The sequence below is a fragment of the Mycteria americana genome, chromosome 3 (assembly GCF_035582795.1).
Source record: "Mycteria americana isolate JAX WOST 10 ecotype Jacksonville Zoo and Gardens chromosome 3, USCA_MyAme_1.0, whole genome shotgun sequence".
NCBI classification, from domain to species: Eukaryota; Metazoa; Chordata; class Aves; order Ciconiiformes; family Ciconiidae; genus Mycteria; species Mycteria americana.
The window spans coordinates 84,186,329-84,202,486 of NC_134367.1; the positions used below are offsets into that span (position 1 = coordinate 84,186,329).

At 36.1% G+C, this 16,158-nt stretch overlaps 1 protein-coding gene across 4 annotated transcripts in view; it reads left to right on the top strand.

Moving 5' to 3' along the window:
• Window positions 1–15,806, top strand: part of MAP3K21 (mitogen-activated protein kinase kinase kinase 21) — a 44,315-nt gene extending 28,509 nt beyond the window's left edge. The window contains exons 5-11 of one of the 4 annotated variants that reach the window (XM_075495905.1): window positions 1,732–1,972; window positions 4,222–4,344; window positions 6,980–7,120; window positions 7,653–7,803; window positions 8,848–8,942; window positions 10,733–11,485; window positions 12,564–15,806. In XM_075495905.1, coding sequence (XP_075352020.1) covers window positions 1,732–1,972; window positions 4,222–4,344; window positions 6,980–7,120; window positions 7,653–7,803; window positions 8,848–8,942; window positions 10,733–11,485; window positions 12,564–12,988 — 1,929 coding nt within the window. In that variant the 3' untranslated portion in view covers window positions 12,989–15,806. Of the gene's footprint in view, window positions 1–1,731; window positions 1,973–4,221; window positions 4,345–6,979; window positions 7,121–7,652; window positions 7,804–8,847; window positions 8,943–10,699; window positions 11,486–12,563 lie in introns of all 4 variants that reach the window. The other 3 variants (XM_075495903.1, XM_075495904.1, XM_075495906.1) reach the window with 3 other exon arrangements.
• The last annotated feature ends 352 nt before the right edge of the window (window positions 15,807–16,158 follow it).

Sequence of the window (16,158 nt, forward strand, 5' to 3'; positions counted from 1 at the left end):
CCTAGGCAAAACAGTTTTTGCCTAGTTACTGAGCTTTATGGAACCTGGATTTGAGGACAAGAGACTGTTAATCAACAGTGTCTCCTAATATATCTTTATCACAGTATTAATACAGTAATAAACATCTTTTCTATTAAACTCTAAAGTACCTTTATTCTAAATTTGAATTCATGCAGCATCTGCTTCCAACCGTTGTTTTAGGTTGTCCGGTTTTGACTGGACAGGAGGAGGAAGAAAGTGAGAATTTGCAGCAATCTCTAAATTAAGTGATTAAATACCTTTAAAAAAACCAAACAAACAAAAACCCAAAACAAAACAAAAAACAAACCCCAAAACCTTACTTGCTGGCATGAAGACAGGTTCCTTTGAATTTCCAAGAGGCAGAATTGCCATTTGCGAAACTGTGTATGTTAAGCAGAGTGGATTAAACAAAAACAAAAAAAACCCCGAAACAAACCAAAGCCACAAACAAACAAAAAAATTGTGTTGAAAAAAGCTCACTCCAAATTAGCAAACCATATGAAATTTGTCAATCATTTCAATTAAATCTGAAAACAATGATAAGCAGTGTATATATGCTATAGTTGTAAAGAAAAAACAAGTATCTTTCTGAGGAACAGATACTTCTCACTGAACAAGTTTGGTTCAGTGCTAACCTGAGGTCTTTTGACCTCCATAGTCTTTTTGGCAAGAACAGAGAGGGTTTTTTCCCCTCATTTCAAAACCCCAAAGTAGTTTAGTTCAGGAACTAATTTATTCAAGACAAAATGGGAGTTAAAAAGAGCAGAAAGTTTTTTTTTTTTTTGCTTTCACTGTATGCGATAAGGAATTGTGCTGGCATACAACATTGCCGGATACTGATGAGCAGAAGTAGGCAGTCTGTGCCGGGGAAAAAAAAAAATAAAAACAAACCACCAAACACCACCACAATTATAAGATTGTGCAGTGACAAAATGAATGAATTCTAAATAGGAATAAGATGCTTAAATATCCAGCACTTTTAGCATAGCTTAATTTCAAATGCTGGTTTTCTATTTTCTATATATATAAAGGGAAAAGAAAAACTATTCTATGGGATTGATGGTTGGAGAGTCTTTGTGGTGTAATTCAGTGGTTAGTAGCTGTTTGATGTTATACAGATACCTGCCAGATTTTAATTAAGAAACATCTGTCTTCTGTCTTATGACTTGGTCTATCCTATTACACTAACCCTCATTCAGTGTAATACTGATTGCTTTTCTAGATAGAAAAGTGCTACTTAATACATGGCTGAAAAACAGGAAAGGTTAGAAAATTTAAGATAAAGGCATTCATTTGTGTATTCGTCAGGTCATTGACTTTATGTTAGTGTATAGGAGCTGTCTAAGAGCAGCCCTCATGCTGTGAAAGAGTCTCTGATGTGAAGTACTTCAAGCACATTTTCTGCCAGGCTGTAAGCTGATAATCTTTGATTGGATGTGTTGTCCCCATTGCCAGTGCTTACCTACCTTAAGTAAAGTGACTCAAGTTAAATGGTTAAAAGGAAATCTCTCTAATGCTTGATTGCATCCGGATACAGAATCTTGGCTTATGCAGAATGGAAGAGTGTCAGAAGGTTGCATGTGCATGTTACGTGTATATCATGCATCATGAAAATAGATAAGGAAATACAACCTACTGTGTACTTTATATATCCTTTAATACAACCTTCATGTTATTGCTTAGTTTCACTTGTGTGAATCTTATCTTCAGGAGCTTCGATCACGAGAAGAGGAGTTGACAAGAGCAGCTCTTCAGCAAAAATCTCAAGAAGAATTACTTAAGCGCCGTGAGCAACAGTTAGCAGAACGTGAGATCGATGTACTGGAGCGTGAGCTGAATATCATGATATTCCAGTTAAATCAAGAGAAACCCAATGTAAAGAAGAGGAAGGGCAAATTTAAAAGAAGCCGGTTAAAACTTAAAGATGGACACAGAATTAGTTTGCCTTCAGGTTTGCAATTTTTTTAAAGTTCACAATGTATGTTACAATTAAATATGCAGGCTTCAGTTCCATGGTTAATGTTTTCAGTATTGGCTACTATTTTAATTCATTGCCAGGTCCTTCTACCCTGATAGTGCAAAAGGATATAGTAAGAACTGTATGGCCTTCACCTCCTAAACCCAAGAAAACAACTTTAACATATAATATTCTTGTGGAGTAGTCCTCATTTCAGCTGGAAGAATCTTTCACCTGATTCATCTAGAAGTCCATTGTATCTGGAGGGAAAAGTTACTAGCATGGGAGCCAAATTATTTAAGACTCATTTGAAGTTCAGATTTTTGCTATCATTCTTTTTGTGCAGATAGAAAAGTACCTTTTTATCACATCCCAGAGCTTTCTAACATGATCAAACATTAGTGCTGTTTTGCCCTAAACTTGCAAATGCATCGTAGAAAAACAGCCCTTCATAAAGGCTTTGAGGTACAGGTGTGGTAGATCCAAATTGCATGCTTATTGCAGTTACAACACAGCAGTTACAATCCTTGGTGCCTTACTTCTTACAAGAACACACTGTAATAGCAACAGAAGATATTATTTCAGAATACAAATGTGGAATCATTTGAATGCTAGAGCATTTAATTCCACCCATGAACGCATTAAAATGCCCCCTTTGCAAAGGAAGTGTGTTTGTAGAGAGTCGGGTTTTTTTAGTGTCAGGGACTGGTTTAGTGGTGCCTCCTTAATGTTGCCACGAGATGGCACTATGGAAACTCAAGGTTATGTCAATGGCTGGAAAGCCTTCAAAAGTGGTAGCAGCATCCTGGTGTTGATGGGCTTCCTTTCAGTGGCTTCCAGGTCAAGTCTGTCAGTTTATTACTAATGCAGTAAGAACTTAATGCCACACTAACACAGGTCTGACCAAATCATAGCTGTCTGGTAGTTGGAAAGAGACAAAGAGGGCAGTAATACTTAGAGTACTGTTTCAGCACTAGTGAAATAAGCTTATTTTTCCTTACTTTAACAGTTATAATAACAGTAAATAAAATAAAAATCATACTACAGCCTCCCAGACAAGCATGCTAAATTGGTTTATGCTGGATCACAAGCTTAAACTAAATATTTCATAGAATCATAGAATGGTTTGGGTTGGAAGGGACCTTAAAGCTCATCTAGTTCCAACCCCCCTGCCATGGACAGGGTCACCTTCCACTAGACCAGGTTGCTCAAAGCCCCATCCAACCTGGCCTTGAAGTGCCAGGGATGGGGGATGGGGGCATCCACAGCTTCTCTGGGCAACCTGTTCCAGTGCCTCACCACCCTCATAGTGAAGAATTCCTTCTTTATATCTAATCTAAATCTACCCTCTTTCAGCTTAAAGCCATTACCCCTTGTCCTGTCACTACATGCCCTTGTAAAAAGCCCCTCTCCAGCTTTCTTGTAGAACCCCCTTCAGGCACTGGAAGGCTGCTATATGGTCTCCCCGGAGCCTTCTCTTCTCCAGGCTTATTTGGTCCTTTGTTTCCAGTTCTGCTCGTATTTAACTTGAAACAGGGATAAAATAAACAGTTTTACTCAGAATACCACTTAGCTCTTTGCTAAGAATCATCCAGATGAACTTGTCCTTGAGAGAGTTCTGTTGTAAGAATAGCATACAATCTAATTGCACTGATGATGGGGATTTAGAGAGGGGCATATCATCAAATTTTATTTCATAAAATTTTTCCTACTTGCCAATATTTGTTGTTCTTTTTTTACTACTTTGCTATGTTTGTAATTCTGTAGTTTGGTGTCTTGTTTTTCTGACATGTTGATAGATGCGACTTCTTTGTTAGTGATACTTTTTATGTTTATGAATTACATCTTAAACAAAATAAGGCAAATCTGATTGCCATCAATATTGATTGATTTGAGATGAAATATTGATATTTTTTCTTTCCCTCTGTGACAACCAACAAGACTGAATAATAATGTGTGATGTGGATGTGTCTCAGTTTGGGTCCACTTGGACCTACCTGCTTTTGTTGATGTTACTGCAAACCTATCATAGTGTCTGTGAAGGTGTAAAATCCTGCCTGTTTGACTTGATATCTAAATTGTTACATTAAGAGTTAGTTTGTTAGTGTTTTTAATATGAACATCTCTTACACTACCAAGTCTAATTCATTATATAGCTTTAATTTTAAGAAGTACAGCAGTATAATCTCCTGAAGATTTTTTTATTTAGAACATTAAAACTGATTTGTTTTACTCTCTTATAGATTTCCAGCACAAAATAACAGTGCAGGCATCCCCCAATCTGGATAAGAGGAGGAGTTTAAACAGTAACAGCTCTAGTCCCTCAAGTAGCCCCACAATAATTCCTCGTCTTCGAGCGATACAATGTAAGTCTCCACCATTTCTATTTGTTCGTTTGGTCAATAGAGACTGTTCCATATACTCACTGAAACACTGGTAGTAGTATCAGATTCCAGTCAGATTTCTGTCTTATGTTCAGGTCCATTAACTTGTTCTAACATTTGCAACTCGTTCTTTGATGGGAGGGATAATCTTGCTAAAATGCTAACTAATTTTCAGTAATTCAAAATTATTGCGAATGGTTTAAATCATATCTTTCCTTAATAACTTCAGGAACTCATTTGTAAACTGACTGGGATAAAACAATGAAGAATCAAAATTTATAATGGCAAAAGGCAAAGCATCACATTTAGAACCCATGGAAGATGGAAAACAAGTTTTTATTAGGTATTGGAGTTGATAAAGGAAATCGGTTATGGACTATCCAAAAAAAAGGGGGGTGGGGGGGAGATTCAGACAATAAGGGAGTCATGTGAGATGGAAAGGCCAAAGAATCAGCCAGCAACCCAGCTTGCTTATGGCAAAAGAGAAGCAAGCTTTAAGCAAATACAAAGCCAGAAGAAAATAAAGAAAGCTTGCTTTAGTTTTTTTGAAAACAAGAGAAAGAAACAAAAATAAAAATGTGGGTACGCTTGTAGGCCTAGATTATTCCATGTATACTGATGACAGAAGGGAAGGTGTGTTCACGCTCATGTAGTGGAGGTACCATGAATATGGAAGAAAACTGATCTTATTTATATCTCGTAATTCCCGCATTTATATTTGGGAATGACATATGTAGAGATAGAAAACAATTCCTACAGGATTGACTGCTTGCATTTGTACTGTCTGATCTATTGTGCAAAGTAGATTGCCTGATTGTCCATATTTAGCATGGAATGCTATGTGATGTGAAAAAGCCTCAAGTTTCTATCCATATATGGAATCAATGGAACCTGTTCCAGTTTATTGCTTATGGACGGTGACTATCTTCTCTTGCAAGGGTAGCCGCCTCTACTTCAGAATCTGGCTTTATCAGATGTAAATAAGGAGGAGGGGAAATCAAAATGCATGGGGATTTTTTTCTTCTGCATACTGTTCTGTAGCTCGTTTAATTTTTTTTTTTTTTTTAACCAGCCTGAAACTTTGTTTAAAGTTTGGATAGAAACCAGATCTCTCACCTCCTTTGGAATACCTCTGCCTTATGAAATCCTTTTCATTATTAATGTCTAAAGGAGAAGTGGTGTCTTTTCTGGCAGTAACTTTATTATTTGTTTGAACTGTAACTGATACAGTTCCCTGGGTGAAGACTGTTACTTACCCCTATGTTGTGAATAAAGGAGAGACGTGGGCAAACCCTGTCTTACTTTTCTTAATGAAAATTTGAGATAGGAGGAAAATTACATAAAGTCTTTTTCAGAAGTTAGCTGACACAGTATCTGTGTTGATAATGGTTTCCCAACCTCAAACCGTGTGGTGGGTTTTTTTTGGTTGGTTGTTTTTCTACTGCAGAAAGGTAAGAAAGGTTTTGCTTAGTAAAATGTCATAATTGCATATAAACAAGACTGTCTCATTTTATCTTTGATTCTCCTTGCTCTGTATAGAAATGCTTGGAAATGAAGCAAGTGTCAGGTATTGGCATGATTCTGAAAACTTGAGGGTTTTTTTTAATGCATAGCCTTACGTAAGCTATAGCAGTGCCACTCCTTGCATGTGTGCTAAGTGCCACTGGGGATTTTTCTTTTCTGTTTATTTGAGCAGACATGTGTATTTGTAGGACTAGAACATACAGGACAACCTTAAAGGCTCTTCTTCAAAAGAAGTACTTGTCTGTTTCTGAGTTTGGATCACTAGGCTTTACCTAAAAGCTTATCAGATCTCTCAGGAGTATCTAGCTGAAACAATTCAGCTTCCACACCCATCTGCACCTGTGCGAAATAAATTCTCTTTCCCACAATAATGTTTTATCTTGATTTAACTTCAAAGTGTCTTTGTTTCAAGACTTGCTCAAATACAGGTGATTTGAACAGGCGTACCTAACAATTGGCTACTTGATTGCTTCACTTTGTCATGAGCAAGACTAGCTTCCAAATCTAAAAGTTTTTTAAGTTAAAATAAAAATCTAGTTAATTGTAAATCTTGTTATTAAAACAAATTCAGCTGATTTTGAAAAGTGTTTTAAAGGGACGAGGAAAACCAGTAAGATATATATTCCATAGGTCCTGGAACGTGGTTGAAAATGGGAGTGTAAAGAAGGCAAGTAGAGTGCCATACCACAGGGGAAGCTGTGCTGGTGAGAAGGTGTACAGTGAGGCAGGAGGACACTGCTGTGCAGTGCAGGAGTGGCAGAACCATGGGCACGTAAATGCCACTTCATTTATTGTGCTGTTATAACTAAGTTGTTTTTCTCTTAGGTCTCTCCATCATAGCTGTAAGCATGCTAAATTGATAGCAAGTTACTTTTCCAGTTAGTCAGTCGTATACAAAAAATCTACTTGCCTGGGTCTGGTCCTAGAAAGAGGATCCTCTAAACCCTACAGTAAAAACCCTCTATCAAAAGATGCTTAGTGTCTTTATAGATCTGGGCTTTATGACCCAAAGATAAAAATATAAGGGAAACAGTTCCATTTCTGAAATCAGCTTGACTAAGATCTCTACTACATTCTCTTAATTTTTCCTCAGTGATTCCCAAAACAGATACACACACAACTAATGGCCGAAGAAACAGTGTATATGTGTACCAGCAAGATGTAGATATCACAAGTGAATATGAACTTCCCAGTGGGGTTATGAAAAAAGGCAAGATTTCCTTATGTTTCAAAGGTGCCGGTTCTGTTTAATTTAACAGTTGAGACAGTGACAGACTAAGCATTTAATGAAGGTTAGATACTTTAAAAGTATCATTTGTTTTGGTGTAGTGAGAAAGAAAACATTAATCATTGTCACAGTTGGAATATTCTGTTTCATTTGATACCAGTTGTTCCACAGCATATATTTTCTTCACTGGAATTTAAGTGCTCAGTCTAACTCACTTGTCTGAATTACCTAAATGTAAGGTTCTCAGTTAAAGGAAGCATGGAAAATATGATTGTTTTGCTGCTTTATCTTTAATTTGGGTCTCTTGTCAGCTCAAAAATTATTTTTCTTGCTTGCTCATCTTTTTGGATCAGCGCAGTTTGTGTGGTGGTTTTTGTAAAAGAGAAAAATCTCAAATTTTGTCTACTTCTCGTTCTGTTACTGTGTCAAAATGGTTTTGCAGTGGAGAAAATATTCTGTTCTGTCTAAATATTTTGGTTTTAGAAATACTATTTATGTGTGGGGTGTTTTTGTTTGTGTTTTTAAATCCAATCTCTAGTAACTTCAGATGAAAGCAACCGAACTTGGGGAAGGAGCGCAACTTATCACCAAGAAGAGTTTGAAGATGTGAAGAGGAGTTTTAAAAAGAGAGGTTGTACATGGGGACCAAGTTCAGTTCAAACAAAGGATCGTGCAGATTGTAAGGACAAGTATGTCTACTACATTTTGTTTGTTTGATAATACTAAGCATTCTTGGTAACTGAATCACTAACATAGTGAGAGAAGTTCTGCAGTCTCTAGTTACAGCTAAAACTCAGTCCTACCTTTTAACTAAGTTAGGAATTACATTAATAACGAGTAGCTCCCCCACATAGGCTTGAGGATAAAATGCTTACTTATCTTAAGGTTTTAGTGGCTCTTATCTATTACCCTTTATCTCTGGTTTTTGAGACTTGGAACATACTGGGATGCTGAGCTACCAGTGCATACCAGACGTTCATGGCCTATCTTTCTTGCCCTTCCTCAGACTGACTTGAGGAACTGCAAGCATGACCCCCAGTGGGCACTTCCAGTACGGTTAAATAAGACTGACTGACTTTGCATATGTGAAGCACACGTCACACCAGCAACATCATTTACACTGACAAACAGGGTGAAAGGGTTCTGAAAATCAGTTGGACACCTTCACTTTCAGATTATTTTTTCTGATTGCTCAAAACTGGAGATTGGCAGTCTTTTCTGAAGCAAGAGATCCTTTTCCTTGTCTCTTCTAGTATAATTATTTATAGTGCCTTTTTTTTTTTTGTAGAGACATCCACTCATTTACCCGTGGCAGTAGTTGGTTCCAGACCATCTATTGAAACTCGCTTTATGATATTTTTGTTTGGTTTAAAGTCACTATGTTTAATAAATTTCCAATAGTCACATCATTTTTTTGACACAGTGAAATTGTTGTCCAGGTTTTTACCAGCTTTTGTTTTTCAATAGGTAGTTAAGGCCCATTTTTCAGTGGCTTTCTTTTTAGGCCTGAAATGTTCATCTTATAAGGAATACCTGATATAAGGCATGTATAAATTTATAATCATATGACTCTGTGCTATTATATAGAATTTTTTTTACCTTTGGAAAGCTTTACTGTTTTCAAGTTATGTACATGTTTTAATTTAAAAAGAAAGATGATTTAGTAATTTTCTGTCAAAGTGTGTTTAAGCATGGTATTCTCTGTAATATCAAAATAACTGTTGTTATTTCAGAATAAGACCCCTTTCAGATGGCAGCAACCCTTGGTCAACCCTTTTAATGAAAAATCAGAAGGGTGTTCCCTTAGCTTCACTATTTGTGGACCAAGGTAAGAGCTATTTTTGAAAAAGTGAAAGTTGCCATTTAATGGCATTAAGTCTACCTCCAGTGTTATAAATAGTATTGCTTGAATTCCTCAAGGATTGTGCAGATTATTAGAAGACTAGTCATGCTACAAATCATTTTCCTGTGCAAAAAACCTATCTATTAAAAAAATGCAAGTGTTGACATCTTTATGTTTCCAGCATTAGCAGCTAAGAAATATACACGGTGTGTGAGCAGTACCACAGAGACTTTTTTTCCATGTTTTTGAGTTGCAGGCTGATCTGCATATGAGGTCTGCAGTCACCACTTTTTAGCTTCTTTTAAAAAGAAATATCTAAATCAGTAATTGTCTTGACATTTAAATGATCATTAATGACTTCTATTGTTAGTGGGCTCTGCATAGTTGTTTAAAAAAAAAATGCAAAGTTGTTTAAAAACCTGTAAGCCCTGATGTATTCCCAGATACTAGTTCCCTGTTTTTTAAATGAGACTTATTCTCCAAATTTTCAAGAAAAAATATGTAGATTACAAATCGTAAAGTTGTTTAAGCAACATTTTGGGATTTACAGGTAAATCACAAGGAAAAATTACTTAATCCTCTTAGGATCAGGAACATAATAGCTGTATGTTGCTTATGTCCATTACTATAATGTGCTGTGGCTATACAATATTCATAATAATTTCCAAATTTGCACACACTTTCTATACTACAGATTCTCTTATCTGAGAAAATTAAGTTACCAGTGTCAGGGAAAAAAACTGTGCTATTACTTGGTGTCCACACCAGCGGCTAGATTTATGCCAGCTGGAAGAGGAAATGGTAAGCTGCTTAGACACTGCTTCCCCCCCACACCCCCCAGGAAAAAGGCATTTTCATCTTCATATGTACTGGTAGGGGTATAAATCAAGGCTTCACAAATAGTAATTTTATAAATTTATTACCTTACTACTAAATCCCTACATACAGAGAAGATTTTGCATTTCAAACATTTATGTGTGTATTCTGTAGTATTCAGTAGTTTATAGTAGAATAACACATGTAAGTCAAATTATACCTTCCGTTTTATTTGTCGTTAGGTGTGAGATGTCAAATTTACTTTTTACTCCACACTACCATGGCCTAATGAATTAACTGGAAAAATTTCTAGTAACTCACTGGATTTTGGAACACAGTGTAATTGAAAGTGTTGTAAAGAATGTGTTCCAGATCTTATCTGGCAGTTTGTTTATAGTGAATTACTTCACTGGTAGCCATACACAGAAATATTTTCCGTGTTATTTGAAAAGCACTACCAAAGTGTTGCAAATCCTCAAGTATCACAGAAAATGCAAAGACAATATCTGCTCTTCAATTGTGTTGAGTGCATAAAGGTTGGGAGATATATTATACCTCTCTTAAAATAAAGGTAAGTCTTTCATATGTGGAAAACATATTTTGTTTACAGTTAGCTTATATACTCAGGAAGATTGATCTGCAAGTTGCTTCTCACAGAGTTTGCTTTTGAGTTGCTAAAAAGATGAAATTGTAGGAAAATGGTACTTCTGCTATTTTAAAGACTATCAAGAGAACTTGAAGAGGTTTAGGCTTAGGATGTGTTTCTGAATCTGACAATGTAAGTCTCTGAGTTTCTGACTGCATCTAAAGGGGCTGTACAGTATACCTCAAGATTAATACCTCTCCAAGTGAAAGGAAATAATGGTGTACATGCAATAGCAAAATAGCTGAATTGCAATCTTAAAGTATACTGTAATGTTTTATAGGTGTCTGTACTGATAAGAAACTTCTCCCTGAAGGTTTGGACGGTAAAAGACCGAAGCCAATTAAGTTGCCGAATCAGGCCTATATTAATCTACCTCTTTGGAAGGATGATCAGGGAGAGAATACAGTAGAACATGAGAGCTTTGAAGAAGGAACTTCTGCTAGTTCTACAAATAGTACTCCTCAAATGACACCTACAAACAGTCTGAGCAGGACACTGCAGAAAAAGAAGACTGATTCAGTGCTGTATGGGTGTGCTGTCCTCCTTGCATCCGTTGCCCTGGGCTTAGATATCAGAGAGCTGAACAAATCGCAGGGTCCAGATGAACTCTTGCCTAAAGATGAGAAGAAGAAGCGTGATGGAATATTTCAGCGTACTTCAAAATTTCGCAGGAGTGCCAGCCCTACAAGACTGCAGTCCAAGAAAGAGGAAACAAGTATTCCATCCCTAAATCCAGCTACAAATACTGTGAATCTTCTCTCTATGCCCTCCATTTCCACAAAATGCCTACTTCAGTCTGATAGTGAAGATGCATTTGTAAGCACTGTGCTCGGTGACTGTGGTCCATGTAGTTCCACTGATGACTTTTCATCTGAAACTTCTGAAAGTAAGAGACAACAGAGGATACAGCTGGCTCCTAACACAGTTTCTACACAATTAAAAAATCGGCCTTTTAATCTTTGTCTGAAACAAGAATCTCAAAATGTGCAAAATGATTCCTCAACAAAGTTAAGTGTGTTGGGTCACAGACGAACCTTATCAGATGGGAACAATTTTCAGACCACAGGTGGGTAATTAAGAACTTAAAATGTAGGGGATTTTTAAGTATAGAAACAGAAAATGTAGGGAAACTGACCATTCACTAATGAGTTGCTAAGATTTTTGTTGCACTGTTATGTGTTAGCTGAGCCACCATAATTGTATGTGGGTAAGTCCTCTGTGTCTGAACCCTGAATAAACTACCTGCACTTGGAATAGTATCCTGTTAGGAGCATGGGTATGGAAATCTAAGGGGAAGAGATGGTTCATTTTTAGGCGATGCCTATTTTTCTCAGGTATTGCAAAAATAGGTTTCCTTGGTCTTTTCAAGTTGGCAAGAACTGGCTTTTTGTGAAATGTACAATATTAACGTTATGGCTGAAATAAACTGAGAATGTGTCAGGTGCATGCATGATGTAGTTGTGGACTTCCTGAGACTGAGAGTACACTTGTTTAATATAGTTTCACAGTCTGCATAGGTGGGTGATTGAGCATCATTTTAGTACTGCACATTTATTAACATCAAGAAAAACAAGTCTTGTAAGTTTTGATTTGCTTGCTTGACCTAGAAGTTATGTCACATGTTCCACGAATCCTTAAGTTAAGCTATTGGTAAAAATTTAAGCTGAAAAAAAGGTCTTTAAATCTGGTTTTCATGTAAACAGATAAGTTCATGATTAATGAGTTTTTAAAAGAAGTTCTAAATTTCAGTACTGGTGTTCTATCATGGCTTAAATATAATATTCTTTATGGTACTCTATGCATATGTAATTACTCATAATAACTGGACAAAGTTGTGGGGCTTTATTCCAATATTAATATTCATCCAGTTACTGGGTGGTTAATGCTTTCTCTACATATCTCTTGTAGCAATAAAAAATAAATTGTTATGGGCTCTAGCAGAGAGTATAGATGCAAAAATGTTACTTGACCACTGCTGGTCCTCTCTTAGGAGATTCCCCACAAATGTACAAGCCTCTTAATTTTTCTGGGGGAAAAAAACCCCACTAGTGTTTATGGCAATCCAGTTTTACAAATGGCAAAGAAATCAAGAAGTCACATGGTTTAAATTGTCCTTTTTTTGTTTGGCCTTTCCTTTCCCCTAGCTAATGGATTTGCTTCAACCAATGATGTCTCCATGTTACCAGTTCTATCAGTTACTGGAGCTCTGCACTCTCCGTCTGTTCAACAAAGAAGCGATCACAGTGGTGTTTCAGCTGAAAAGCAAAGCGCTGTCAATATTATATCAAGGCCTCGACCTTCTCCTCTAAGAAGTAAAATTGATGCATGGCAGATTATTCCACGTATTATTAAATCAAACTCTAAAGACTCTGAATATTTAGAGGGCAATGTAGATCCAGATGTTAACTTCTTGCCAGATACAGAGGAAAGAACTAACTGCCACATGCCCTCATTACTTGATATTGATGTGGAAGGTCAAAACAGAGACTGTACTGTGCCTTTATGTAGAATGAAGAGCAAAACTTGTCGGCCATCTATATATGAACTGGAGAGAGAGTTTCTGTCGTGAGTGCCTTTCATTTTAAAAATATTTGCTTTTTAAAGGGGAACAAATATAAAATTCTTGTCCATCTAATGCTTTGTGCTGCTGTTTTCTGATGTACTGTGACAAATAGTACCAAAAATATTAAAATGGGCAGCTAATTAAGACAGTGTAGTAGGTGCCTTTTTCAAATGTTCCTTGGATTCCCAGCTAATAACTCTAAAAGCACAATGCAGCAAAATAGTATTCTAGGTGAACATATGCTTATAACATGTCCACCTCCCTCTGCAGTGCCACAGAAGTTTTCTTTAGGTTTGAGGGGTTTTGCTAGAAATGTAACTTTTGCACATTGAAAAAATGAATCACATACAGTAAGGTTGTGTCCGTCAAGAAGAGTTTCACCTAAGAAGTGGTTGTCTTGCCTCTGTGGCCTGTAGAACTAGGGAGTGGGGCACGGGATTTAAGGTGCTGGTGCAGGAGGCTCTGTTCACTCCTCATGAAGTAGCCGGTTACTTTTTGGCATTTGATACTGAAATTGGTTAAGGACCAGCAGCTGAATTTGCAGTCTTTGCCCTTGGTTTTTGTGAGAACTTTCAACTGTGTGCATTAGTTTCTCCAGAAAGTTACACTGCTTGTATAAACACTTAAGTTTCAGCCACCATATCGATTTGAGAGGGTAAACTTTAGTATTGCGATTGGATTAAAGGTATTTGACATACTTTGTAATGTGAAGCAACATTCCTTGTAGATAATGATACACTGGAACGTAAATATTTGTACTCTTAACCTTCTGAAGACTACAGTGTTTGCACTGAAAACGATATTCTTGGTTTGGGATTTTTTGTTTGTGGTGGAGGGGTTTGCCCCCCTTCTTGTTTTTTAAACTCTGCTGCACCTTGTATTGAGGAAAGATGATGGGGTTTTAAGGATGATTGGTTTGGGTTTTAAGTGAGCCAATGGTGCATTTTGCTGCACTCGAACTTTAAAACTGCGATAATTTAATATTAAATCTTTTGGTATAATCTCTGCAGTTTTTCTTCCTAAAGTTACTACTGAATGCCCAGGTATTCATATTTAGGAATTAAAGGATAGAAACAGATATGCTTGGCTGGTTTTAAGTGATAGAAAGGTTCCAGAAAATTCCAAGTAGTTAACTGTGGGGGGAGGAACATTTAACCTTGATAACACTGATAGTTTAATTTTTTACAGTATCACTAAGTGATTAAATAAAACCAAATGTACAGTATACTTTCCCTGATGAAAGCATTTCTAGCATTAAAGGAACATCCCTCACATTCCAGTATTTGAAGTCCTAATTTTGCATATCATTTGACATTTAGATAGTCTTCATAAATAAAATTAGATAAAGTTAGAATAAAACTACTATGTTCCCATCAGAACACTGTTTTGTCGAGACCTTTGTTTTAAATGTTTTCTTCTCCTTTGCTCTGGGGTCTGGGAGTTCAGTTGTTAAATAGAATACACAATTGCTTAAAGCTTCAAAACCAAGGGATTAAAAAAGAAGGTTTCTGTTCTAAGACTGATATGCAGTACTGGGGCTACCTTGAGGATGACAGATAATTACACTTACAGAATCATGAAGTCTTAATCACACAGAGCAGAACACAGAAAATGCAACTTCCCAGCTCTCAAAGTGAAAATAGAAAATTATTTCCTTAAATTATTAGTTTACCAAAAGTAAAGACATAACCACTAGTTGTCTGTAAAACTGAATGCCTGCATAGCAGATTATTAAGGTATTACATTTTGTTCAAACCTATTTCTATTTCAGTATTTTTAGTTCTTTGTCAACATGATTCAAGTTGCATACTGTTCTTTGTCTTTTCTTTAAACTTTAATTTCATCAGAGCATTTGAATAGATGAAGTCTCTTCCAGTTTTAATACAAAATGCTTTCATAAAAGAAAGTCAATTAGGTAATGCACATGGATCAAATTTTAAGTATAGCTTGATAGCAGATTTATCTTCAAGGCTTAATTTGAATTTTGGAGCATTATGTATATTTCAACTCTTTCTTGATCAATTATTCCTATGTAATACTGAGAGATAAGGAGTTGATTGTATTACATGTTTCTGAAGAAAGTATCTCTGGCTTTCTACAGGAAAATCTCAGGTGCTGAAGTTTTTTGACTTGTAAACTTCTATTAAGTTCTGTTCTGTACTTCTAAGGTTTATATAACTTTAAATGTTGAATTTTGCACCCTATGTTTTGTAATCAATAGTATCAGCATAAAAAGCCCTTTGTGAGCATATTGTTTTCACTTATCAGTGGCTTATCTCTCTTGTAATTAAACAAAGATTTCTATTCCTGTTCAGTGGATAATTTCCCGAAAGAGTGGGACATACGATATGACCAGCCCAGTGTGTTGTAACTAGTTTAGGAATTTGTATTCCACCTCTTATTCTGATACAGTTTAGGTAAGCCATCTCAAATATTTCTCTTATGTGATGCAGGTTTTTTTTAAGCTATAGTTTATAGTGCTTTATCATTGGTTTTTATAGTTTAAAATTATAGGCCAGTCTTCACTGAAATTAAAAAGAGGAAAAAAAAAATATTGCAATCATGGTTTCACAGTCTGTATTTCACTTGTCACCAGAGAAACTTTATAGAAAGGTATGGTAATCTGGTATGCATTAAGTGATCTGTCTGGGTTAAAAGTATATTTATTTCAATGTAGGTTAATAGCCTGACCAAATAATAAATTATGTTGATTTTTTAGCACAAAACTGAAGGTGCTTACACTAAAAAGATTAAGAGAAACACTTGACATGCTGTTTTACAAAACCTGATGATTTAAATGTTTTTATTTAAAAAAATAAATGTTTTGTAGCTACTGTATTGCAAAGTGACCTGAATTTTCTTGAAAACTATATTTTAATGCTTTCTTAACATGTACAAAGGAGTTCTCTGGTGAATAACCAGGAACTATAGACTATTGCCAGCCTGTTCTCAGAACATTAGAATGTAATTGTTACTTTAATTATCCAGTACAAGTAACATGAACGTTCCTGTAATTTCTTGCAATTGATGTGGGCAGAAACATGGTATAAGCTTGTTTTTTCTTTCATGTGACCATAATATGTCATTTGATGCTTTTACAATGTTGGCTGGGTATCTTAGAGGAGGTAGAGCAGTCGATATAAATAAATTCTGCATCTGATTCAGCATCAAGAATA